We start from the raw sequence: 27634 nt of genomic DNA on the forward strand, positions 1-27634 counted from the left end.
AATCTGTCAGAACCTAAAAAGAATTGCAATATAGACAACAGGTATGCACTGAATGTGTAAATGCATCTCTGACATAAACCAGAGATATTGGCGAGCTCATGGGAATACAATCTGGGCATTTAAAAGATACAAAAATAATTAGGACCATTCAAAATTATTTGTTGCACCATCCTCCGTTCGGTAGCGGACAAGTTGGCAAACAAACGAAGCTCTAAAATGAAGATATAAATTTCCATGTCAGAGGTGTATCCAGCTCTTGGGAACACCGAGTTCAGTTGTAGCCATTCTGCCAAGTGCAGCAGAATTTAGGAGAACAGCACTGTCTGTTTAAACATTAAAACATGTTTAGAATTGGAAATCGACCCTCCAAAAGAGAAGAATGTTATGAAATTTCTTATGCTTTCAAGCAAGGGCTCCAAGTGGGATCAATTTTGGGTTCGGTATCCAAAACTGAACACAGAACTTTGTTTTCCCTATATAAAAATCTACCCAAATGTTTCCCAAGTGTGGATCTGAGGACAGGAGGGAGTCGTTCTTTGGAAACACGTGTCGTATGCGACTTGCCAGAGCCCGTCTGCCAAACTCCTCTGTGCCCGTGGTCCTGTGCAAGGAGCACCATGTGTTCGTGTGAGGCTGCTCCTCATGAATATGCAGCAAAACTTCACTCCGGCACGTCCTGATTTCTGAAAGCTCCTCCTCCACGGAGGCTGACAAGTGCATCATGTACGGACAACACAGATAATGTTCTCTACACACTTTATGTTTATTCCTTCTGTGCTCATTTCTTCGCAGTCATCTTTCGTCCTCTTCCAGGCCTTTTGTTTTCACGGCTTCACACAAAGACCTGCCACGTGTCTGTGAGGAAATTAATTGCCTCAGCAATTAACAGGAAAATGCATCTCAGAGGAAACGCTTCATAATCGATCTGTTTCCAGGTACAATATTTGCCACTCAGGAGTAGATTAATTGGATTGAATATTATTCCAGCTAATTATTTTCTCTCTAGTGCGAGATTCAACGGGAGAGTCTAATAAATGGGAAATGAAGAAGTCGCACTCAGCACTTCAGGAGCTCACAGTGAAGGGCCCTGTTCCAGTCCTCATTTCAAGGATTCTGCTGCTCCTGTCACCAAGGACTTCCTGAAGGGGTGTGAGGCTCTGGGTCACAGGTAAAACTAGAAAATACAGTGTCTTGTCAATATTGGAGGTATTTTCAAGTATTTCAGCTAAAGCTGAGGAAAGGGCAGGCAGGCACTCCTGTAACATGCCAGGGAAAATTCATCACCGGAGAGAGCAGCCATCCACTCAGCTAATTGCACATCGAAATATTAGCTCCAGGTAAGCCCTGGAACTAAGAATAACATGAGCACATCTGCATAAGGTCAGGAGATCCCTCACTCCCCTCTGTCAGTGAACCCCAGGCACAGACACATCCCAGGTCTGGATCCTCCTGAACGGACACAGCAGAGGATGAGCCCCACGGTCACACTGCCAGGGACTGGGACTTCACATCCCAGGGGAAGAGAATCACAGAACTCACCAGGTTAGGAAACACCTTTGGGACCATCCTACAACCCAACACCTTTGGGATCATCCTATAACCCAACACCTCCTCATCCCCCAAACCCCGGCCCTGAGTGCCACGTCCAGGGCCGGTGACCCCACACCTCCCTGGGCAGCCCATCCAGTGCCCAGTCACTGTTCCAGTGAAGAATTTTTTCCTGATGTCAAACCTACCAGCCAGCCCAGGCCACTCTCACATCACAGACAGAACAGCAGAGCTGGCAAACACTCAGAACCCAGATTTACCCTTCTGACACAAAGAGCTCCGAGAGTTCCAGAGTAACAGGAGGGAACACAGGCTGTAATAACTCTGGACTTTGCCAAAGAATCACGAAACAAGCCACTGGCCCCTTCCTGCCTCGCTTCTTTGCCACGGATGCTGCAGCCTGAGCCCCGCTCCCACGCACTCTGAAATGCACTTTTGTCTCACTCCTGGTGCAATGTGTTTTCGGTGCATTCCTCGGCTCAGACTGGGTGTCACGCCATCGTCCACAGAACAGGGTTTGTAACTCACACAGCCAGCACGGATTTCAAACGGAGACCAGCCTCTAACAGAGATGCAAATGCAAAGTGTGTTACTGCACATGACACCAGCTCCAGGTAACACCCCAGAATTACACTCCAGACGACGCCTTGGGCTGGAAAGCGTTTGCCAAGCTGGAGGCTGTTGGTAGAGGTGCAGGCGCTGCACATTCCCGTCAGGGGGAGGAATAAATCACATTACACACTCCTTTTCTGGAGCCCAGAATAGCCAAGGAACACACAGCCAGCTCTGCATGGAATCCCACGGCTCAGACTGGGCCCAGGTTTTACACACAGACGTGTCTGTGTCAGACTCAGCGACACCCACAGAGACACCCCGAACACCCAAATCCTGTCACTGGCCCCGTGACACCCACAGAGACACCCCGAACACCCAAATCCTGCCACTGGCCCCGTGACACCCACAGAGACACCCCGAACACCCAAATCCTGTCACTGGCCCCGTGACACCCACAGAGACACCCCGAACACCCAAATCCTGCCACTGGCCCCGTGACACCCACAGAGACACCCCGAACACCCAAATCCTGTCACTGGCCCCGTGACACCCACAGAGACACCCCGAACACCCAAATCCTGCCACTGGCCCCGTGACACCCACAGAGACACCCCGAACACCCAAATCCTGCTGCCACTGGCCCCGTGACACCCACAGAGACACCCCGAACACCCAAATCCTGCCACTGGCCCCGTGACTCCCACAGAGACACCTCGAACACACAAATCCCGTCACTGGCCCCGTGACACCCACAGAGACACCCCGAACACCCAAATCCTTTTCCTGGCACGGAAGCCAACAGAAACTTCGAAACGAGATCCAAGACACACGAGGAGTTGCAGAGAACTGTGCCATTGATGTGTCTGCACAGCAAGAGCTGAAGCCATGTCATAATGCAAACGCCCAGTGAACTCAGCCTTGTCCTAGCAGCTGGGATTTATTTAGGATTGGTTTTGTGATTTAGGACTCCAGGCTGTGCCACATTATTCCCTTCACCTCCTGGCCCACGCTTTGTCGTGTGTTTGGATGTGACAGATTGATTTTTTCATCCCAAACATGGGAATTCCCATGTCTCAAGAGCAACAGGCATATTTTTAGCCTCAGCTCATATTTTAAGTCATCCACTCAACTTCCCAAGTCTCTCAGTAATTAGTATTACTTCTTACAAGATATCCTCCAAGGGAAAGAAAAATCAACAGCACCATTAGAGATATTTTCACAAGACACACTTCTGCATTTAGTATTAGATTTTTAATAGACAGGAGATTACTCACTTGCTGTCTCTTTTGTAATAGAAAGCAAACCGGTTTTGTCCCGTTGGAATTGTTATTTGGAACCTCTGGGCTAGCAAAGGTTTAAGAACTACAGTGCTAAAGTACCACAAACACGGGGCAAGAATCCTCAGGGTTCTTAAGGGAAATAATTCTTTCTCAAGTTTAGAATTATATTTATTACACTGGCTAACATCAGGGTCAAAATGCAGACACTAAATATGAGCGAGGTTATCCAGAGAACTGGAAATATCCTTCAGCTACTGCAGCACCAGACAGAAAGAAGGGCTCTGCTCCACCAGGGAGGTGACAAATTCCCTCAGAGCACCTGCACATCACCCAGCAGGAGAGGACAAAATTCCCAGCTACCCATGAATTACCACATCCTGCCTTTTCTGTCACTGACTTCTGGCAGCAAACTACGGCACCTCGGATTGTTTCCCTCGAAGGATTTGGTTCCCAGTTCTTCGTGCCAAGAACTCTCAATGAAAGGGGATGAAGCCCCCGCCATAATTTATTGTTTGCAGATCAATTAACTGCAGAGCTGCAGCACCTCCAGAAGACTCCCTGACAACCCCTTAGAGCTGAACATTGCGCTACAGAACCTCATTTTATCCCCATGGATTTTATCCCCAGCAGTGCATGGATTACTCAGAACAAGCCTGATTACCAGCACCTCACAGCTTTGTGTCTCGAGAACCTCCTGAAATGCCAAAAATGAAACTCTGGCTACTCCCACGAGAGCATGAGGAAATGATCTCTTGTTTTGTGAGCACAGGAATCACCAGAATTCCTGCCAGGACTGCTCAGGTGCATCCACATCTCCACCTCTGAGCCATCCCACCACTGCTGCTGAAGCCAGCACACCTTTCCTTGTGTTCCTGAGTTCATGAACGAGGGAACGTTGAGTTCCTGTTCTGTGTTCAATTTTTGTATCATTTGGGAACCCCACACGTGAAGTCCCTATGGATCCCTGCTTTCCATGACTATTTTTACACGGGAAGCAAAAGCCAGTAAGATTTAATCCAAAACACGCAGGGGATCACATGCTTGGAGACGAACTAGGCCAGGAAATGAAATCCATCCTCCTTACAAGCAGGCAGAATCCCTTCTGTTCAAAGCTGTGCCCCCGGGCCACAGCTGCCTGAGCTGGGCCAGGTTACCCTGCTGCTGCCATATGGGAACGTGGAACCGCTCCAGCTCAAATCAAACAACACTTTTCCAGTTGTCTTCAGCTGTGACGCTGCGGAGAACACGGAATTTCCTGCCAGGGTTTCTGGATGCACAGAGGAGGACTCCAGAGCCGTGCTGGAGGTGGGGGAATGTCCTGGGAGCAGCCAGGCCCTGAGAACACGCCCTGCCATTATTCCCTGAGCTTATTCCCCACCTGGAACACACTGTCACTAAAGCAGAGCCAAGCATGAGAATGACCAAGATAAATGAGACCTCTGAAACCCCTCTGGAAGCCCTCTGAAACCTCTCTAAAATCTCCCTGAAACCTCTCTGAAACCCCTCTGAAACCCCTCTGGACGCCCTCTGAAACCTCTCTAAAATCTCTCTGAAACCTCTCTGAAACCCCTCTGAAACCTCTCTAAAATCTCTCTGAAACCTCTCTGAAACCCCTCTGAAACCTCTCTAAAATCTCCCTGAAACCTCTCTGAAACCCCTCTGAAACCTCTCAAAAATCTCTCTGAAACCTCTCTGAAACCCCTCTGAAACCTCTCTAAAATCTCTCTGAAACCTCTCTGAAACCCCTCTGAAACCTCTCAAAAATCTCTCTGAAACCTCTCTGAAACCCCTCTGAAACCTCTCTAAAATCTCTCTGAAACCTCTCTGAAACCCCTCTGAAACCTCTCAAAAATCTCTCTGAAACCTCTCTGAAACCCCTGTGAAAGGAACATGACATCTTTATCATCTGTATCATTGTATTCACTCACGAGTTCTGTCACTATTCCCACACATGCACTGGGAGCTCTCTGGGTGTGTGGTGAGCAGCACAGCCCCGACAGTGATCCCAGCCCTGCTCCAGGAACTCCATTCCCAGGAAACCTGCAGACTTTGGGGCAGCACTGAAGGACACGTTGCTATTTCAAAAGGACAACCCCTGAATGAGGGAGTTTATCTTTGGAGCAGCTTCAAAAGGCAGCGCTGAATCTCACCTTTCCCACTTGGAGCAGCATCTTGCTCCACACCAAAGGAACGGGAACAGCCGGGCGCTCTAAGGAGAGCCCAGATTCAGCGGAGATTAAAGGGAATCATCCCTGCACTTTGAGCTGAAATTCCCTGTGTTATCTCCTCCGTGTGAATGCCAGACACAGGGGTCCCCCGGAAGATGCTGAAGGCCATCCCCAGGCCTTTGAAGTGCTTCCTGCAATTTTTGGTTTTAAATGAATAAATCTCCAGCCAACAGGTGAAAAAGCTGGCTAATAATGCCTTTATCTAATAACTGGTCGTTATTCCATCTCTTTCCTTTTGATTTAATTCAAGATGATAACCATAATTTTTTTTTCTAGTGTATTGGCTCTGAGTTGAATGATTTCAAGAAAGATTCTGCATTTCTTGCTAAATAAAATAGTTTTCTTTTTATAAACATGGGGAAAAGTGGGTCAGTGTGTAAAATAATAATGCACTGAGGCTTGGTTCAGACGAATTCATTTTGCCTCAGCGTCTCAAGGGGTTCTCTCTCTGAGGGCACATTTAAGCTTTAAAATGAGAAATAGAGGGTTGTGACTAATTGCCTTCAAACAGAGGAAAGTAAACATGACTTCTGAGATGCTCAGTACTTTCACATAATCACAGCAGACAAACTCCTGGAAGCCTGGAGGTTTCTAATAACACAGGAAGGGAAACAGAAAAACCCAAAGTGTACACAGCCCCAAAAGAACCCAGGGTAAATATGTTTACAGCTGATCATTACCCATGTCTCAGAAGCAGAAATGGAGTTAAACTCTGCTCTTCCAGAATTAAATGAACATATTCTCTCTGCCCAACAACAGATCTCTTAATGTAGTACATCAGCACCAACAATGCTGAGTGAACAGATAATTTTTCAGGGCTGAATAAATATTCTCAGAAAGCAATTTTGGAACCACATAAAGTGTCACCCTTCTCCCTTCCCTCCTGTTTCCCTCAATACTAAAACCAGGATTAAAAAATGAGTAAGAGGAATCTTTTTTTTTGCTTAGAATTCACATCAATGAATAATGCACGAGGTTGCCCCCAAAAGCCCCAAACATCAGCCTGGCCCAGGCCTGCACCCTCTGGGGCTGCCCAGCTCTGAGAACATCACTCCTGAGTGTGTCCCACCCTCCAAGTCCCATTTCTGCCATCTCTGTCTTGCTTTTATTTCCTCATGACAAAGTGATTCCTCACTTCACATGATTCCCACAGGATGTGACGGGACAAACTACAGGGGGATTTTTAAATTTTTTTTTTTAACTACATCACACGATCTTTTCTCTCGTTTTCGAGTAGAAATTTCTCCTTCCAAGCAATAAAACATTTGTAGGTGACAAAGTCATGTGAGCACATGGGAGCAAGGAAAAAAATTAATGGCGATCTAAAACATTAAACCACTTTTATGAAGCATTTTGATGAACACCAGCAAGAGACAGAGTGCAATTATTGTGGCCATTAGGCTGTTATTTATGTTAAATTTGTTGCTCATGTTGGCTTCAGGAGTGTTTTAGGACTACAGCACTCTTGGGAGTCCATCAAACGTGCTGGCATGTGAGGCGATAGCTCACTGCATTTACAGCATGAAAATGTTTAGTATCTGCCTGTGGAAATGAGAGGAACGGGGCACTGAGGACAACGGCACCAAGGCAATGGGAGGAAAATGTTGGGTAGGAAAATCAAAGGCAGCGTTGCCAAACGTTCTCCTGTCCCCTCTTATTATTTAATGTCAAGCTGATTTCTTCAGTTATAAAAGTGTTAAGAAAACTGAGCACTGAAATACAGCACCATGGACAAGTGGGAGCTGCAGGAATAAATGAAGGGTACAGCCTGGAAAATCCTGTTCCCGTCTCTCAGTGTCCACGTTCTCACAAACCGATTTAGTCACTTGCAGTTCAAACTGAAAATCAGTTTCTCTGGCAGCAGCATCTGGTTTCAGGCAGCACAAACCAGCAACTCCTTCAGTGCCACAGAACTGAGCAGGAAAAGCATCAAAACAAATGCTGCCCTTGCTACATTTCCAGAAAAAGGGAAAGGAAACCGCTGAGCAGAGTTTATCCATTCTATAATTGAAATAATACTTTTGGTGTTAAGGCAGGAAACGGTCATTAAGGTTCCACTCAGAGACGGCCAAGCTTTGTCTATAATTATTTTGTATTTGATTGAAGCAGTGGCTTCATTCCTGCCACAGGCACAGAGAACAGTAATGGAATGGGAATAACAAACATTTACACCCAAAAACATAAACATGACCAGAATATTGTCAGAGGATCATGACACCCATTAGCATCACATCAGAACACCCTGCCTGATGCCTCCCCAGCAGCTGTGGAGAGAGGGAAGTGCTGTCAGTCGTGCTCTGCAGATGAGGAAAACCCAACAAATCTCCATCCTCAGCCACCCCAGTGATTTTCCAGGCACGGCCCCCCCCGGCTCACTGCCAGCCCAGCAGCACTCACAGGGGAGGAACAGCTCCTGCCTGCTCCTCTGCTCAGCCATCCCTGGCACAGCAGAGATGCCCCATCCCAGGTACGGGGAGAAACAGCACAACCCCAAAAAACCAGTCAGGAAATGCAGGAGTCCCTAGTCTCACCTGCCTGTTCCACTCACCTCATTACACCAGGAATTGACAAAAATAAAACCAGCCAACTCCCAAAGGACAGAGGTAAAGGGTGGCACAGATTAGGATGCAGCTCCCTGGCTCAATGTTTGAAGGGTGGCACAGATTAGGATGCAGCTCCCTGCCTCGGTCAGGTCTGAAGGGTTTCCCAGATTAGGATGCAGCTCCCTGGCTCAGTCAGGTGTGAAGGGTTTCCCAGATTAGGATGCAGCTCCCTGCCTCGGTCAGGTCTGAAGGGTTTCCCAGATTAGGATGCAGCTCCCTGGCTCAGTCAGGTCTGAAGGGTTTCCCAGATTAGGATGCAGCTCCCTGCCTCGGTCAGGTCTGAAGGGTTTCCCAGATTAGGATGCAGCTCCCTGCCTCGGTCAGGTCTGAAGGGTTTCCCCAGCCCCACTCTGATCCCTGTTCAATTCCCACCCCGTTTGCTCTCTGCTCGTCTGGTCACCTGCCTGACAGCAGGGGGGTGGGAGATCGATGCTTCACGGGGAGGAACAGCAGCGCTGTACAGATGCTACAAGCAGTAAACCCATCTAAAAATCTCCTGGGTCAGGATTTACAGTGTTAGGAAATTATTACTGCCTGAGAAAGAAATCAGAAGAACTGAGGAGAACTTTCTAATTGCTTCACCATTAATCTGGAACACGCTGCCGCCAGCCCGTAATAAGCAAAGGCACAAGAACTTCAAATCATATTTGACAGATGGGCTTAATTAGTTATTCTCAGACAGAATCATAATATTTGCTGTTAATATTCATCTGAAAACACCCTGCTGGCTGTGATAATATTTATATGTTAATCCTGTTAGGAAGAGCTGCTGCTGCCAGAACCTCTCCAGACAAAATGACGGATACATTTCAAACCCCGATAAGGGAACTCTGGCACGCTGCTCTGGTTTGTCACTTGCACAAGTGCCTCCTTAAGCCGTGAAATTACACTTGTCACACTGAGTTAGCTTTATTAACGCTATTTTCTGATCCATGTAAAACTATCAGGAACACAAAGGTACTGAGCCTGCAGTTAATTAACATCGCCACCTTTGCAGCCGTGCGAGCAGGCCTCTGCTTTTTAGAAGGGATTAAAGAATCTGCAAAGTGAGTTTGTGTAATTTCTGAATGAACTATGGAGGCAAAAAAAAAAAAAAATTGGTAAGGGGACATCAGTATTTAACTGTTACCCCTTGTGCCAATTCACTGACATCAAACATGTCCAGATAAAGGTAAAATTATTTCCCAAAAACTGCAGAGCACACTCCACTCTCTTTCTCCATGTAATGCTTGATGTTGCTTCTCAAAATGCACAGCTAAACAGATCTGAGTAAATTTAATGAGGAAAACAATACACTGGGTAATGCACTGCAAAGGTTTTGCACTCGTTTACAAAGAGGGAGGAAGAAGTTCTCCAAAGTGAGAAAACAAAAAAATCTCAGCTGAGAATTCGATGGAACAAAAAAGGAGTTACAGCAGAGGCACACACAGGCCTTGTCCAGTAAAATCTGGGCATGAGCTCAGATCTCTTCCACTAAACGTCCAGCAATGTTTATACTCAGCACGTGCAAGCACGCAGAACGCACACCCACTGCATGGAGGATGACATAATAATTCATTTTTTGTGTGCCAGGGGTGATTTTAAAGGATTGCCACTGGATGATGAATAGTGAAGGGAAGGGAAGTTGCCAAGACTCAATTCCCCCACGAGGCTGCTTTGTATTTTCCTGCTGAGGAAGGGAAATCAGGCAAATGCCCTCCACGGGCCCAACAAGATGAAGTGTGATGGAAAACTCATCGCTGCAGTAATCTCTGGTTTTGATCCAACGCCCATTTCACTCAATGAAAATATTCAGACTTTCTCCCAGGAGCTCTGAGGGGGGATTTTAAGGAATTTGACGGAGTGTGCTCAGCACAGGAGCCTCCACCTTGGCATACACACACGTTTCTGCTTTGCCCACTGACATTCACTCAGATACATCACAGTATGCGCTTTAGATGAGAAAAGTTCAGCACACCATAGCCAAGGAACTGTGTAGAATCTGAGTTATTATAAGGACAAGGTGATTCCTGCCACGATTACAAAGGGAAGTTCTTCCCTCCCTCTTTTTTTTTTCCATGCATGCAGATTGCAAGGAGATGAAACTTCCTAATTACTAGGTTCAGACGGTATTTACTCAAATATCATAAACCACAAAATAAATCCCCCAACCCCTATTGGATTTTGTAAAATTACACACGTGAATCACACACAAAATTACAAGTTTTCTAACAGCAATGCCAACCACAAAGCAAAATGCAGTCAGGTCCCTACAAATGTGCACTTGACTCCAGTTCCAGAAGCAATGAACAAGAAGCAGCCCATTATATAAAAATGTACTCATTAAACCAAAGAGCTGAGATTAAAAAAGGAACATCCACCACCTGCCAGATGAAGGCATTTTGGGACAGGTCAACGTTGCAGACTGGGAATGGAAAACAGAAAATCTATTTCCTTCTGCAGATCAGAAATTCATGTCAATCTCACCCTCAACATCAGCATCATCCAGTCACAAATGACCGTAAAAAAAAAAAAAAGAAAAAACCCAACAAATAAAGGAAAAGGACCCAACCCACCAAGAAAACCCCAGTAAAATTAACACACCAAACCAAACCAAATCCACCACAAAGAGCCCTATGAAGATCCCTTACTATAATGTCCAGCATCAAATAATTGGAAAAAAACTAAACTGGCCACAATCGAATTCGAAGATACGAAACAAGCTCCTGTAAATCATTTGTGCCAACAGCATTTCCTGCTGGTTTTTACTTCCTTTGAGCACCAGCGCTGAGCAACATCTGCGAGGCGCATTGAGCAATGCAGCACAAAAAGACAGAGCCACAGCTTTCCTTCCTCAAGCACTACAGGAAAACGGACTCAAATCATTAAATGTTCTGAGAAAGGACAAAAAGCCCTTAGTTGCAAAGAGCTGGAAGTGACCCACCTGTTGTCAGAGGCAGCAGATTTCCTCTGGCACACGACGACAGCTGGGGCAGATTTCCCCGTGTAATCCACGCTCTCCCTGATGTCCCACAGGTAGGGGCTGCTGGCCCTGACGCTCAAAACGTTCACACCTTTCTTCACCTTGGCCCTGGGGAAACAGAGAGATGGTTCAGCAATTAGAGAGCAAACGTCAGTTCCTGATTTCTTCCTCGTGTTCCCCTTACTGCCCCACAGAAAATGCCACCACTCAGTGAGAGCTCAACAGCACGACAAGGAGAGGAGAGGAGAGAATTCATTGAGGCTTTCATATTTTGAAGGAATTCTATCAAGACAGAAACATTAATTAAATCTGATTGAACTCCTGGTAATTCCAGCTTTGACTGAAGGTCAGTGTGTTCTGGGGCAGGCTCCTCACCCCTCCCTTACCCACGCTCTGGACACATCAAGGCTCTGCCCTGGCCCCAAGTCACGGTACTGGAGCAGAAATACCATTTTTGGTGTAAAAAGAAGGGAGTGAAGAGCCATTGCTGGGCCTCATTACAAGCAAAATCTCCCCTCTCTCTCCTCCCTCTCTGAATCACACAAAGATTACAGTCCTTGTCTCTGCTCTTATTTTCATCATCTTTTTCAGTCCACAACATTTTCTTTTAATGCTGTTGGGTTTAACTGTCCTCTCAGCTCTGAACTTGAAAATAGTAATTTAAAAAAATTCTTATTTTTCCTGAAGCAACTGATTTCTCTGGAGCTCTGTTTCCACGTCCTAGAGTTAAAAAACAGGAGAAGCCGTATGGTAAACTGGACTGGCTCCTACTGAGAGGCACCTTCCAATTCTCATGTGCTGGCACAATACTTGTGGAGTTGCGTGCTAGAAGGATAACCAGAATAAAACCCAGAATTTATGAACCACAAGTGGAGAAGAGGGACTTTCAAATCTCCGTTTCAATTCCTCTCATCAGGTGTGGCATTGTTTAATCCTGCCTCTCTCTTTAAATAAGTACAAACCTCAGGGGCACTACTGAATTACCCCACAGGTACAAATGAATACAGTGCTGGCCAAATGACTGAACGAGGAGTCCCTGGTGGTGTTAACTTCTGCTTCCTGAACGTGTCTACAACCAGTCCACTGTGCTCCAGCCTCACCTGTGAGGTGTCAGCAAACGACACTTGAATTGTATTTGCCTTAAATCCCATACACAAACCGCATTCGGTGCCATGGCAAGTGCTCAGCTCTGGGCAGAAACCCCAGAAAGGTTCGTGAGGTTTTTGTGTGAGCAGCTGCTGCCAGGCAGAGCTGCACACAGCAGAGAAACAGCCCTGTCAGCTCTGCCCCCGCATCAAATTGCTCAGGAAATCTTTGAAGGACAAGATCCACACAGATGTTGGCAGAATAAAAAGCCAAAGGATTCCTTCAACTGTCCTGAACAAAAAGGATTCTATCTCCTTTCTCCCAGCTCTAACTCAACAGCAGTGGCTGCAATTTCCTGAGCACACCTGGAGGAATGAATTCACGGAGGCTGCCAATTCCTGTGCAACTTCTCCTCCTATGCTAATTCCACCAAATGAATTTTAAGCAGGTGCAGTCGCTGCTGCTGGAGCAGACATCCCTCAGGACAGGAGATCAGTGGTCAAAGATGAGTGGAAACGAAATTAAATGCCTGATGTCTCAGAGAGGGAGGTACAGAAAGGCCACGCAGTCTGGGTGAGACACTCCGCACGCGTGTCTTTGGCCATTCCCGGGGACCGGCACCTGGTCCTGCCCTCCTGCTCCACCTCAGCGGAGGAAGAGTGCAGGGCAGGGACAGAAGCCTCACCGCAGCTCTGCAGGGAGCCCGGGGGCTCAGTCCTGGCCAGGTAATGTGGCTGTGATGAGGGAACCGCCCCGAGCTCTCTGACAGCTGCTGCAGCTGCCGCTGGGGACTGGGGTGACTGAGCTGAGCTGGAGCATGTGCAAAGGCAGAGCCTGGTGTGCGGGCAGGGGAGAGGAAGGTCATAAACACCTGAACCGTGGCTCCTTCGGGGCTCCTTATTTTCAAACAAGGAGCCCATACAGTTAAACACCTTCCTGCCTGCTCTTTACCCTCCTGCCTGTTCTTCACCCTCCGGCCTGCTCTTTACCCTCCTGCCTGTTCTTTACCTTTCCTGCCTGCTCTTTACCTGCCTGCTCGTCACCTGCCTGCCTGTTCTTTACCTCAGGATCACTACTCATACATCACTCACCGAGGCTCCTGAGCAGCTCGCCCCTCACACCAAATCAATCACGGCAAACCAAGCCCTTGGGAGCCCACAATCCCCGAAAACTCGTCAATGCTGACAGGGTACAAACCAGGGGAAGGGAGAAGCAAACCAAAAAAAAACCCAAAAAAAACCAAAAAAAAAACCACAGAAGGAACTCCCAGAATCAATATACCACAACTGAAATCAAGGAAATGCGTTACCCAACTGCACAAAGGTAGCGATTCCCAATCCCAACCCACGACCCACTGAACACCGTGTTCACTGTAGTGATGGAACGGGCTGTAACTGCAATTAAAATGCAGGCGATGTCCTGTCTCATTTATCGAGGTGTCTGGCTCAGCATCTCCCGGTGTCTGCAGTTTACAGGCAGTTAGCGCTCAGCTTTCAGCCCCTGTCATTACTGCGGGCTGCTAATGCCTGTGAAATCCTCACTGAAGGGTTGGGTAAGGTGGACAGCGGAAAAACCCAAACCGGGCTGTGCTGAGTGCCACAAGGTCACCGTGTCACCGGGTGTGTGCCTCGGGACAGGTACAGGTCACACACACAGCCCTGGGACAGGCACAGGTCACACAGACAGCCCTGGGACAGGCACAGGTCACACACAGCCCTGGGACAGGCACAGGTCACACAGACAGCCCTGGGACAGGCACAGGTCACACAGACAGCACTGGGACAGGTACAGGTCACACACAGCCCTGGGACAGGCACAGGTCACACAGACAGCCCTGGGACAGGTACAGGTCACACAGACAGCCCTGGGACAGGCACAGGTCACACAGACAGCACTGGGACAGGCACAGGTCACACACACAGTCCTGGGACTGGTACAGGTCACACAGACAGCACTGGGACAGGCACAGGTCACACAGACAGCCCTGGGACAGGTACAGGTCACACAGACAGCACTGGGACAGGTACAGGTCACACACAGCCCTGGGACAGGCACAGGTCACACACAGCCCTGGGACAGGTACAGGTCACACAGACAGCCCTGGGACAGGCACAGGTCACACAGACAGCCCTGGGACAGGCACAGGTCACACAGACAGCACTGGGACAGGCACAGGTCACACACAGCCCTGGGACAGGTACAGGTCACACACAGCCCTGGGACAGGCACAGGTCACACAGACAGCCCTGGGACAGGCACAGGTCACACAGACAGCCCTGGGACAGGTACAGGTCACACAGACAGCACTGGGACAGGTACAGGTCACACACAGCCCTGGGACAGGCACAGGTCACACAGACAGCCCTGGGACAGGCACAGGTCACACAGACAGTCCTGGGACAGGTACAGGTCACACAGACAGCCCTGGGACAGGCACAGGTCACACACACAGTCCTGGGACTGGTACAGGTCACACAGACAGCACTGGGACAGGCACAGGTCACACAGACAGCCCTGGGACAGGTACAGGTCACACAGACAGCCCTGGGACAGGTACAGGTCACACAGACAGCACTGGGACAGGCACAGGTCACACACAGCCCTGGGACAGGCACAGGTCACACACACAGCCCTGGGACAGGTACAGGTCACACACAGCCCTGGGACAGGCACAGGTCACACACAGCCCTGGGACAGGTACAGGTCACACAGACAGCCCTGGGACAGGCACAGGTCACACAGACAGCCCTGGGACAGGCACAGGTCACACAGACAGCACTGGGACAGGCACAGGTCACACACAGCCCTGGGACAGGCACAGGTCACACAGACAGCCCTGGGACAGGCACAGGTCACACAGACAGCCCTGGGACAGGCACAGGTCACACACAGCCCTGGGACAGGCACAGGTCACACAGACAGCCCTGGGACAGGTACAGGTCACACAGACAGCACTGGGACAGGTACAGGTCACACACAGCCCTGGGACAGGCACAGGTCACACACAGCCCTGGGACAGGCACAGGTCACACAGACAGCACTGGGACAGGCACAGGTCACACACAGCCCTGGGACAGGTACAGGTCACACACAGCCCTGGGACAGGCACAGGTCACACAGACAGCACTGGGACAGGTACAGGTCACACAGACAGCCCTGGGACAGGCACAGGTCACACACAGCCCTGGGACAGGCACAGGTCACACAGACAGCCCTGGGACAGGCACAGGTCACACACAGCCCTGGGACAGGCACAGGTCACACAGACAGCACTGGGACAGGCACAGGTCACACACAGCCCTGGGACAGGTACAGGTCACACACAGCCCTGGGACAGGCACAGGTCACACAGACAGCACTGGGACAGGTACAGGTCACACAGACAGCCCTGGGACAGGTACAGGTCACACAGACAGCCCTGGGACAGGCACAGGTCACACAGACAGCCCTGGGACAGGTACAGGTCACACAGACAGCACTGGGACAGGCACAGGTCACACAGACAGCACTGGGACAGGTACAGGTCACACACACAGCCCTGGGACAGGCACAGGTCACACACAGCACTGGGACAGGCACAGGTCACACAGACACAGCCCTGGGACAGGTACAGGTCACACAGACAGCCCTGGGACAGGCACAGGTCACACACAGCCCTGGGACAGGCACAGGTCACACAGACAGCCCTGGGACAGGCACAGGTCACACAGACAGCACTGGGACAGGTACAGGTCACACACAGCCCTGGGACAGGCACAGGTCACACAGACAGCCCTGGGACAGGCACAGGTCACACAGACAGTCCTGGGACAGGTACAGGTCACACAGACAGCCCTGGGACAGGCACAGGTCACACACAGCCCTGGGACAGGCACAGGTCACACACAGCCCTGGGACAGGTACAGGTCACACAGACAGCACTGGGACAGGCACAGGTCACACAGACAGCCCTGGGACAGGTACAGGTCACACAGACAGCACTGGGACAGGTACAGGTCACACACAGCCCTGGGACAGGCACAGGTCACACACAGCCCTGGGACAGGTACAGGTCACACAGACAGCCCTGGGACAGGCACAGGTCACACAGACAGCCCTGGGACAGGCACAGGTCACACAGACAGCACTGGGACAGGCACAGGTCACACACAGCCCTGGGACAGGTACAGGTCACACACAGCCCTGGGACAGGCACAGGTCACACAGACAGCCCTGGGACAGGTACAGGTCACACAGACAGCACTGGGACAGGCACAGGTCACACAGACAGCCCTGGGACAGGCACAGGTCACACAGACAGCCCTGGGACAGGCACAGGTCACACACAGCCCTGGGACAGGCACAGGTCACACAGACAGCACTGGGACAGGCACAGGTCACACACAGCCCTGGGACAGGCACAGGTCACACAGACAGCCCTGGGACAGGCACAGGTCACACACAGCCCTGGGACAGGCACAGGTCACACAGACAGCACTGGGACAGGCACAGGTCACACACAGCCCTGGGACAGGTACAGGTCACACACAGCCCTGGGACAGGCACAGGTCACACAGACAGCACTGGGACAGGTACAGGTCACACAGACAGCCCTGGGACAGGCACAGGTCACACACAGCACTGGGACAGGCACAGGTCACACAGACACAGCCCTGGGACAGGTACAGGTCACACAGACAGCCCTGGGACAGGCACAGGTCACACAGACAGCCCTGGGACAGGTACAGGTCACACAGACAGCACTGGGACAGGCACAGGTCACACAGACAGCACTGGGACAGGTACAGGTCACACACACAGCCCTGGGACAGGCACAGGTCACACACAGCACTGGGACAGGCACAGGTCACACAGACACAGCCCTGGGACAGGTACAGGTCACACAGACAGCCCTGGGACAGGCACAGGTCACACAGACAGCCCTGGGACAGGTACAGGTCACACAGACAGCACTGGGACAGGCACAGGTCACACAGACAGCACTGGGACAGGTACAGGTCACACACAGCACTGGGACAGGCACAGGTCACACAGACACAGCCCTGGGACAGGTACAGGTCACACACAGCCCTGGGACAGGCACAGGTCACACAGACAGCACTGGGACAGGTACAGGTCACACACAGCCCTGGGACAGGCACAGGTCACACAGACAGCCCTGGGACAGGCACAGGTCACACACAGCCCTGGGACAGGTACAGGTCACACAGACAGCACTGGGACAGGCACAGGTCACACAGACAGCACTGGGACAGGTACAGGTCACACACAGCCCTGGGACAGGTACAGGTCACACACAGCCCTGGGACAGGCACAGGTCACACAGACAGCACTGGGACAGGTACAGGTCACACACAGCCCTGGGACAGGCACAGGTCACACACAGCCCTGGGACAGGTACAGGTCACACAGACAGCACTGGGACAGGTACAGGTCACACACAGCCCTGGGACAGGCACAGGTCACACACAGCCCTGGGACAGGTACAGGTCACACACAGCCCTGGGACAGGCACAGGTCACACACAGCCCTGGGACAGGTACAGGTCACACAGACAGCCCTGGGACAGGCACAGGTCACACAAACAGTCCTGGGACAGGTACAGGTCACACAGACAGCCCTGGGACAGGTACAGGTCACACAGACAGCCCTGGGACAGGCACAGGTCACACACAGCCCTGGGACAGGTACAGGTCACACAGACAGCACTGGGACAGGTACAGGTCACACAGACAGCACTGGGACAGGTACAGGTCACACACAGCCCTGGGACAGGCACAGGTCACACACACAGTCCTGGGACTGGTACAGGTCACACAGACAGCACTGGGACAGGCAGGACATCAGAACCAGGGGTGTGCAGGGCTCACACACCTGCCCAGGCGGATAAAGGATGTGCAGGGCTCACACACCTGCCCAGGTGGATAAAGGGTTTTTAGGGCTCACACACCTGCCCAGGCGGATAAAGGATGTGCAGGGCTCACACACCTGCCCAGGTGGATAAAGGGTTTTTAGGGCTCACACACCTGCCCAGGCGGATAAAGGATGTGCAGGGCTCACACACCTGCCCAGGCGGATAAAGGATGTGCAGGGCTCACACACCTGCCCAGGCGGATAAAGGGTTTTTAGGGCTCACACACCTGTCCAGGCGGATAAAGGGTTTTTAGGGCTCACACACCTGCCCAGGTGGATAAAGGATGTGCAGGGCTCACACACCTGCCCAGGTGGATAAAGGGTTTTTAGGGCTCACACACCTGCCCAGGCGGATAAAGGGTTTTTAGGGCTCACACACCTGTCCAGGCGGATAAAGGGTTTTTAGGGCTCACACACCTGCCCAGGCGGATAAAGGATGTGCAGGGCTCACACACCTGCCCAGGCGGATAAAGGATGTGCAGGGCTCACACACCTGCCCAGGCGGATAAAGGGTTTTTAGGGCTCACACACCTGCCCAGGCGGATAAAGGGTTTTTAGGGCTCACACACCTGCCCAGGCGGATAAAGGATGTGCAGGGCTCACACACCTGTCCAGGCGGATAAAGGATGTGCAGGGCTCACACACCTGCCCAGGTGGATAAAGGATGTGCAGGGCTCACACACCTGCCCAGGCCAGGCTCCCTCCCACCGCACTCCCCCGGTGCCCTGCATTCAGCTCACAAGTATCACGCACTCCCCTTTCCAACCCGGAGTGCAAATAACCAGGCACTCCGAGCCCTAAACAGCTCTAAATAAAGACGCTTTAGAGCCGTGACATTGAAGTTAGTTTTTCATTACTGTAAGTGCTCCGGGCAGAGATCTGTGGGAACCTTTCATGGTCCTTCTGAGAAAGAGAGCTGCTTTCAACATCAAAGGAGGAAAAGAAAAGAGAGGCTGTTGACACCCTGCTACCGCTGGTTGTCATGCTGTCACCAGCGGCGAGAAGGTGGCAGATAAATTGTGCGCAGAGGGGGCGGTTTTGAGAGCTCCCAGGCACCTACCAGGCGTCACCGTGGCCTCCGAGTTTGCCTCGTCACTGCATCTCCCCGAGGCATTTCACAAATAACCAGAAGGGGCTTCTATTTCTGTTTCTCTTCAGTGTTCCTTGCTGCCCAGAGCCCGACCTTAGCAGCGGAGAGAGAGCAGAGCAGGGCAGGGCGGCAGCTTCCCTCTGCCAAAATCCCCCTCCTTCAGCAGGGATGGGGCGAGCCTTTCCTCCCGCCACCCCGCTGCAAACCGAAGACAAGCAGAATGTGAGCACAAATGGGCCCGAGCACAGCTCCTCGTGGCGTGAAACCAAGAGGCCAGGTCAGTTCTTACTCACTGCCAGGTCAAACGCACTGATACAAGCCAGCAGAATACTCCCAGCCCCGGCCTGTAAACGGGCGACACCTCTCACTGCGCAGAGCCCATTTCTGCTGAGGACAAGGCCGGGGGGTCCTCCTCACACAGGATATTCTGACTCCCAGGGGTGCAGCTCTGAGCTCACAGTCAGTGTCACTCAGCTCTGCACACAGCGGGGACACAAAACAAATCCTTCTCCTGCTGCACACCGAGGACAACTCTCAGCCCCAAAAGCACAAACAAGGGTGGGCTGGAGGGAGGGACACGAAGGATGGGACCTCACAGCCTGGAGCTGGAACTGGACAATTAAACCCCAAGGTGCAAATGGACCAAAACTTATAAAAATGTAAGATTTTGTGACCATCTCAGCCATTTTGCCACCATTTTGGGTCCATTTTGGGACCATTCTGGGTCCACCCTGGGTGCAGCCCTGGCCAGGCTCTTGTCCTGCCCAAGGTGTTCCCTTAAAGGCCTTTTAATAAATCTCTACTTTATCCTCCAGCTCCGTCCAGTCTCTGTGCCAGCTCAGCCTGCCCAAAGCATCCGTTCCAGTGACATCCCCTCCTGATCCAAGAACAAACTGCTGCTCTAGAGCTGGAAACACCCTGTCTGTACCCCCCGAGCCCGGACGGGGCTGAGGGGCACGACCAGCCGCCCTCCAGCCCCCCAGCAGGAGCTGGCAGAGCTCCTCAGGGCGTCCCTGAGCACCAGAACGACATGTCAGGCCGGAGAATCAGGTGGTGTGAGGCCAGGTGCTACCACGGGATGTACGATCCCGACAGGAATGGTGCATGACTAAGCCGCAGATGCATCACAGGACTCCCCGGGAGCTGTCTGTGCTGGCAAGGGAGTGCAGGATGATCCCTGTTAACGCTGTGAGTACATTAAACGCAGACATCTCTGCAGGGCCTCGGGTCATTCTGGAGCTCTGTGTTGCTTAAATGAGTTTTGATACCAGAACACTTTGGTCTGACATTTACATCCTGATGTTTCGCTGCTGCCTGCGCACAACCTCCTCCCCTCCCTGAGGCCTCTGTGCTCCAACAATCACATTCAAATGCACAGAAATATCACCAAACAATGGCAAACAGCAACGCATGCTCCAGCTTTACTGCAGGACAGTTTCTTTTAAATTCTGGAGTACCAGAATGGAAGGCAATACGGGACGGCCAGGTTTGGGAGCGCCAGAGAAGCTGGTAAGCCCACGAGCAGCCCTGGAATGGGAATGGGCAATGTCAGAGAGCTCCCCAGGCTCCACAGCAGTGAGAGGGTGAAGCATGACGCCAGGATTGACAGTGAGAACACAACCCAGAGGTAAGCCAGAGCACAGCCAGGTCTCCCCAGTCTCCCTGAAAAACCATCCTGGGGCCAAAACCTGTTCCCACTGGAGAAGTCATCAGCGGGTCAGACCACATTCACCATTCCACAGCACGAGGAGGGCTGGCTGGAATTTGTGTCCCCAGCATTCCCAATGTTATGTACAGCATTGGGGTGATGCTACATTTATGCACTTTAAGCTCTTCTTTTGCCTCCCTCTGCAGTTTCACGGCTTTTTATGGCTGAAGCCAATACAGGACAGAATTTGAGCCTGAAAGGCTCTCTGATCATCAGTCAAAAATAAAACGTGTGTGTCGTGGAGGAAGGAGGCACAGCTCAGCCCACTGTTGTCAGACTGAGGTCATATTTGCTGTGAGCACATGAAAACCAAGCGTACAAAGGTTTTCTGGATCTGTGTCTACCACGAACCCCTGAAGAAATTTAGACCATTAAACCCAAAAATGATTTCCCCACCAGGAACAAACCTTTAAAGTTGAAACTCCTTCCACGGGAGAGGCTGTATTTGAGAAGGGCCCGTTTAAAGCAGAGGTTCTAGAAGTGGCTGAAGCGAACTGCACCTTTCTCAGCTCAGCAGGAAAGGCAGATCACCAGAAATAGGTCATGGAGTAAAGACACTTCATAGCAGCCATCTGAATGCCTGACTTTAATTCCATAATTAATTTTGGCACGGCTCATAAACGGTAGGATTTGGATGCTGAGATCTGATCTGCAGAGCTGGCTCCTGCAAGGCTCCTTTTGCCTCTGCTCTCCCCATTGAATACCCGATGTACAAACCAGTGTTGTCAGTTGTTTTCAGAGAAGACACTTCCAAGTTTCTCCAGATTACACTAATAGTTCCACTGATTGAAAATCCACAGCAGAAGGGAATGGGGAGTCCCTGAGATGCTGATGGAGTTAGAATAATTTATGGAGAGCGGTCTAGCACAACAGCAGCTATTTAAAGCTGTATGATATACCCACAAACTCTTATTAAGGTCTGTGGTTTTCAGCCCTGAGAGACAGAAACCAGTTATCATTATGCATCACCATGAAAGCAGATTAAAATTAAATCAATCTGTTTATCTATGGGTTTGCAATGCAGCTTTTCCAAAGCATAACACACTCTCCACCTAATTAACATTTCAGGAGGAAAACCCAGTCCACACAGACAACCAAGCCACTGTCATTCAAACAGAGATATTACAAAAACATAGCCCAGGTGGATTTATAACCAAATTTAATTAGTGAAAGGGCACAAGACCTATTTCGGCTTCAGAAGTTGAATTGTGCATGCCAGGAGTTAAATAAAATAGATTTGTCTGTAATGTGCATCTCATGGGCTGCCAGAAGTTGCCTGTTGTGGCTGAAGTCTGTGTGCAAGCACACAGGTGCAGACACCTGCACACGTGCACACGACACACCCCCACATTTCATTCCTGTGCCCTTCAAACAAAGCCCGTGTTAAAAACACCTTTTGCAAGATGTAAAACACACGAGTCTCTGCAGGGCCAAAAGGGAAGGATGCACACAAATGGATTTAAAGCAGAAACAAATACAGAGTCTGCAGCTCGACCTCTATTTACTCACCAAACAAGGGCCACATCCTCAGGGGGAAGCAGCATTAGATCTTTTTGCAGAAGGAGCCCGAATGAGATGAAGCTCAGGAAGCTCCAGAGATCCTCGAGCTGAGAACAGCACCCTGTGTATAGCCCTGGTTCCATGCCTGAGGTCTTTTTGGTTTTCTGAAATTCTTTTCTTAAGAAATTTTCTGTCAACAGGAGAAATGTTTTTGTAGCTGTACCTTTGTTATTCATCCCTTTCCCTAGGAGGGACTTCTCCTTGCTGTCCCTCTGCTCTGACCAGTGTGAGTGAAGAGGTTTGTGTCACCAATCCAACTGGTCTGTGTGAAATAGTATAAAAGGGAGACACATCCCAAAGATAAAGGAGTCATTTTCAGCCTCCTGAAGATCGGGGTCTGTGTGTTTGCACTGTAAATCATCATCACCTGTGCCCTGCAGGGACCCAGCAGGAGTCACCCTGGCATTCCCAATGGGACAGAACGGTCAGGAACAGGTTTGTTCCCGAGCCTCGAGGCTGCCCCATGCCCACAGCCTGGCTGGGCCCCTCCTGCCCCCCTGGGCTGCTCAGGATGCTGGAGGCAGGAGGAGGAAGAGGAGGAAGAGGAGGGAGGTTCCCTTCCCAGCACCTTCCCCTGCAGAACAGGGCTCTGGGCACTCCAAGCAAAGCAAACCCTTTCTGCATTCAAGGCTGTGCACGAAGGTGTTTGCTTACAGAAATGAAAGGCAAAGATAAATAGTGCTGCCTGCTGATTTAAAGTGGCTGGGAGCCCCGTGGACTGCTTCAAAGTACTGTTTCCAAAATAAATGCAGAAAATATTATGTAGGGTCTGAAATCTTTCTAAATTGCTTGTAAGAAAGCAAACAATGCAGCACATCCCTTTTATTCCTGGCCAAACTGCAGCAAAGCTGCTAACAGCACAGCTTGTGCAACCAGCAATTTTTTAAAATTAGGCTTAGATTTAAGAAAGGACAGGAAAAACAAAGCACAGTACTGGGCACTCTGTGCAGGGAAAACAAAGTGCCATCTGCCCCATTTCACAGGTGAAAAACGTATCCTGAAAGAGCCAGCACAGCACAAGCAGCACGGCAGTGAAGCTGGTGTGGGACAGCCCCAGAGAAGCCCGCAGCCTTGCCTTGTTTTAGACACAAACTTTTATAATTATGTATTATAAATTTTTATAATTCTACATTGTAATTTTTATATATACATAGAATTTTTATTCCATTCATAAAATAGAGGGCACTGATGGATTACCCAGTCCTCTACTGCAGATGGAGCAGGCAAGAGAAATAACAAAACCTTTCCAAAGAGCTGTAGGACACTTCTCTCTGTTTGGGTGTCCATACAGACATTTGTGCCGAGTGGAAAAGCAGCAAGTGGGGGAATTCTTATGACTCACTTGAACTGGCTGAGAACACTGAGCACAGAAAAAAGGAAGAACAAAAGAAGGTGAATTGTTCACAAGTCTTCCAAAAAGTTGCAGAAATAGGAACAGACCTTTCTAGTCTCTACACAGACCAAGAAGCAATGGGGTTGGTCAGACCAATTCTTTGGCTTTATCTAAAAATCAGTGCCTGGCCCTCTTGTTTTGAGGTCACACAATAAGGCAATCTTTTGGGGATGCAGATGCTCCTTCAGAGCAGAGCCATGACCTGGCCAGTGAGCTTTTCACAAGCCTTGAATGGAGGATGTTGCTGGCAACCAAACCCAGAGGAATTTTGACTCATGAAGCAGCCAGCGCCCCAACTCCCCCAGCTGCCTATGCTCAGTGACGAGGGCTGTGCATCTTAGAGCCAGCCCTTCTAGCTGAGCCTGAAATGTCTCAGCAACCACGGACAGCCTCAAGAGCCTCCAAAAAAGGTTCCTGTCCTGTGCTGGAGGGGCTGAACCCACCAAGTGCTGTGTGAGCCCAAAGCTGCTCCCAGGCAGGCCCAGCCCCAGGGCCCCACACTGAACCTGCCCTTCCAGACCTTTACGGGGACATCCCAGCCCTCCTGCTCAACCTGCTGCTGCTGGAGGCGACCTGAAAAAGGATCCTCACTAAAAAGTCCGTTTGAAGCTCCAGCAGCAGGGCAGTTGGGAGGCATTTCCAGGTCACATCCCAACGCAGAGCGAGGCGGCAGCGCGGCCGAGAGCAGAAGGGACGGCGCTCCGCAGCACCAACCAAGAGCCATCAGCAAAAGCCAGCCAGCTCTGTTCCCTAGCAACTCCTCACAGCTGCAGAGAAAACCATCTCCCGGACATCACAGGAACTGTGAACACTCAGTTCCCTTTTGCAGGAACCCTCTGATCCAGTGCTGCGTGCAGCTCCCTGCACGAGGTGACACAGGAGCCACTGACAGCAACTGGACCGTTACACTGGCTCGGCCAAAACTGTAAAAACCCACAGATCCACGAGCTGTGCCTGTCCTTCACTCAATGACACGGCTGTCAGATGTTCAAACAGCAGCATCTGAGAGACAGGAATCCACGGAGAAGTCTGTGCTGCAAAAATCCCGAGCCCGCAAAGCCTTTTGTGCAAAGCCTTTCCTCCCCCCTGGGAGCAGCTCCACTGATTCCTGATGACATTATTTAAGGTTTACAGCACCAGGGCCACGGTGAAGAGAATGGAAAGGAACTGTACAAATAAAGGGTGCAGATTCTTCAGTGGAGACAAAAGCCTGCACTGCTCCAAAGAGCTGCTGCTGGCATAAAATAGAAATTCACTGAGCAATTCAAATAGGAATTTTTGTTCTATACATAAAATCCAGGCTGAGCACTATAGCTCTGTGGTGCCACATTTAACCACCTTTCTGTCATCTGCACGAGCGGCCACCAAAGCAACATTTGCTAAAGAGCAGCAAGGAGCTCTGCCGCAGGCAAAGCCCAACAGCCCAACCAAGGCACTGATGCAGAAGGGAGCTCAATTAATACCAAAACGACACTGCTCAGAATGAGCCTGTGCCCTCGATGTAGGGCACGCAGTGTTGGCAGCAGCCAGCTGCAGCAGTTAGCTCCAGTGCCTGTCACAGCACAGTTGTGGTTGAGGTTTTAATCCTGGAAGAGCCATAGGAAAAGGCTTGGCTGATGCAGACAGGCAGCAGAGATCACTTGGAGTAACACAAAACCTCCCTGCTGGTTGCTCTCCAGGACAGAGCCCCTGTGCAGGACACAAAGGCAGCTGGTAATCCTCCCCACACATGAATCCTGAGAAAACAGGAACTACAGCTCCTCTCAGCCTCAAACTTCAGCATATCCTTGTGCTGTTTTGTAGCTGTGTTTTCATCCCTTTCCCTAGGAGGGACTTCTCCTTGCTGTCCCTCTGCTCTGACCAGTGTGAGTGAAGAGGTTTGTCTTTGTGTCACCAATCCAACTGGTCTGTGTGAAATAGTATAAAAGGGAGACACATCCCAGAAGTCAAGGAGTCATTTCCAGCCTCCTGAAGCTCGGAGTCTGTGTGGTTGTGGTGTCAAACAGCGACAGGCAGGCGCTGCGGAAGCCCCAGCCCACCCTGGCACCCCGAGCCACAGCACAGGCTCCTCGGGCTGCCACAACACAAACCTGGGGGTGTTTTGGTAACTGGGTTGAAACTCACAATGCTGAAAAACCTACAAAAACCCAGCTGAGCTCTCTAATCCAACAGATGAAAGCCAACACCACGCTGACGTGGCCACCACCAGCACTCTCACCTCTCAGACGGTGCGAGTGGGTGTGGGGTTTTTAATGAGTTTAAAACAGGGGAAAGGCAGACATCAGCTTCACCAAGAACACTTTCCCGGCTGCAGCTGGAATTTCTCCTGTCGCTCTGAAAATCACTGTTTCATTCCCAAACTGCAGAGAGGTGAGGGATGAATCCACAAACAGGGCAATGAAGGATTCAGCCCACAGCTCAGGCGGAAATTGTCACTCCGGGGTGTTTTGCACACTGATTCTTTCCACAGGAGCTCCCTTTGAAGCCCCGTTCCCAGCCCACACCGAAGGTGGCTCTGAGCTCCAGGCACCTAATTAGAGAGACACTAATTAAACAACAGCCCCTGTCACCACAGCCCCGGTGCCAGCAGACCGCTGGTGACAAGACACACGTGCTCCCAGCAAAGGGCAAAACCAGCCACGAAAACAACCAGCCCTGGAAGGGGCTGGGGAGGGACTGACAACTCACACTGCACCGCTTACATCTGCATTGAAATCCGTTCTTCATCAGCCTGCTGGGCTGGGGAGACAGAGCCCCGAGCCCGGGGTGACAGTGCGGAGCTGCACAAGGTCACGGTGGGGCCGGGGGAACAAAGGGGTTTGAGCACAGGCTGTTCTAAACTGGAAAAAAGCAAGTGTCAGTCTCCTCTGTGCGGCTGTAAAGGTTCTCTGGGAAGTGCCTTTGTCAGGAAATACGGAAAACACGGTGTAATAAATGTTATTCAAACCCTCAGCCTTTCTTGTTGGCATTAGTGCTGGCTGCTGATAAGAGACTGATGAAATACCTCCAGTTTGCTGCCAATGGATTGTTTCCACTTAAGAGAGAGGAAACAAATGGATTAAAAAGGAAAGATGCCAGGGATAAATATTTTAGTAATCTCAGTCACAAACCTGTCGTATTACAAGGATTACAGTCCATTAGGATTGTACAAAATCCATGGCAAAGCTTGTAATTCAGCCCCACCTCAGTGACAGAAACCTCCTTGTGTGCTTTAGGAATTTGCTAATATGGAAAACATCTCGGAGAGCTGCTTGTCCTAACAGGGCTAATTTGGGGGAACCCAGCTGGAATCCAGCAGCCACTGAAGTCTCATCCTACAGTGGTCAGGCCACGGGGATGGGGAGTGTGGGAGCAGCTTCCTCTGGAGAGGCTTTTCCTGACACCTCATGCTCTGTTTCGGGAGCTCTGGGGTTGAGCAGCAGCTGCCATGGGCACAGAGACACACCTGGGCCACACCCTGGCCACAGCTGGGCCACAGCTGGGCCACACCCTGGCCACAGCTGGGCCACAGCTGGGCCACACCCTGGCCACACCCAGCACAGCCAGCACCACCCCCTGCACAGGGCACAGCCACCAAGGGTCATCGGCAACAGCAGCAGGGCTGGAGCTACAGAGGGCAATAAATCAGCCCCAAGGGCGGGTTTTCTGCTAAATAAAGAAATATTTCCTCTTCCGAAAATACCCGCCTGGTAGTCTGGGAGCGACTGC

At 50.8% G+C, this 27634-nt stretch overlaps 1 protein-coding gene across 1 annotated transcript in view; it reads right to left on the minus strand.

The window, feature by feature from the left end:
* The window catches only part of TMEM132D (transmembrane protein 132D), a 199739-nt gene that overhangs the window by 104411 nt on the left and 67694 nt on the right, over positions 1-27634 (minus strand). The window contains exon 3 of the mRNA XM_066199760.1: positions 11138-11284. Coding sequence (XP_066055857.1) covers positions 11138-11284 — 147 coding nt within the window. The remainder of the gene's footprint in view (positions 1-11137; positions 11285-27634) is intronic.

This window comes from Chamaea fasciata, unplaced genomic scaffold (assembly GCF_029207755.1).
Source record: "Chamaea fasciata isolate MVZ Bird 193981 ecotype frontalis unplaced genomic scaffold, bChaFas1.0.hap1 SCAF_18, whole genome shotgun sequence".
NCBI lineage: Eukaryota > Metazoa > Chordata > Aves > Passeriformes > Sylviidae > Chamaea > Chamaea fasciata.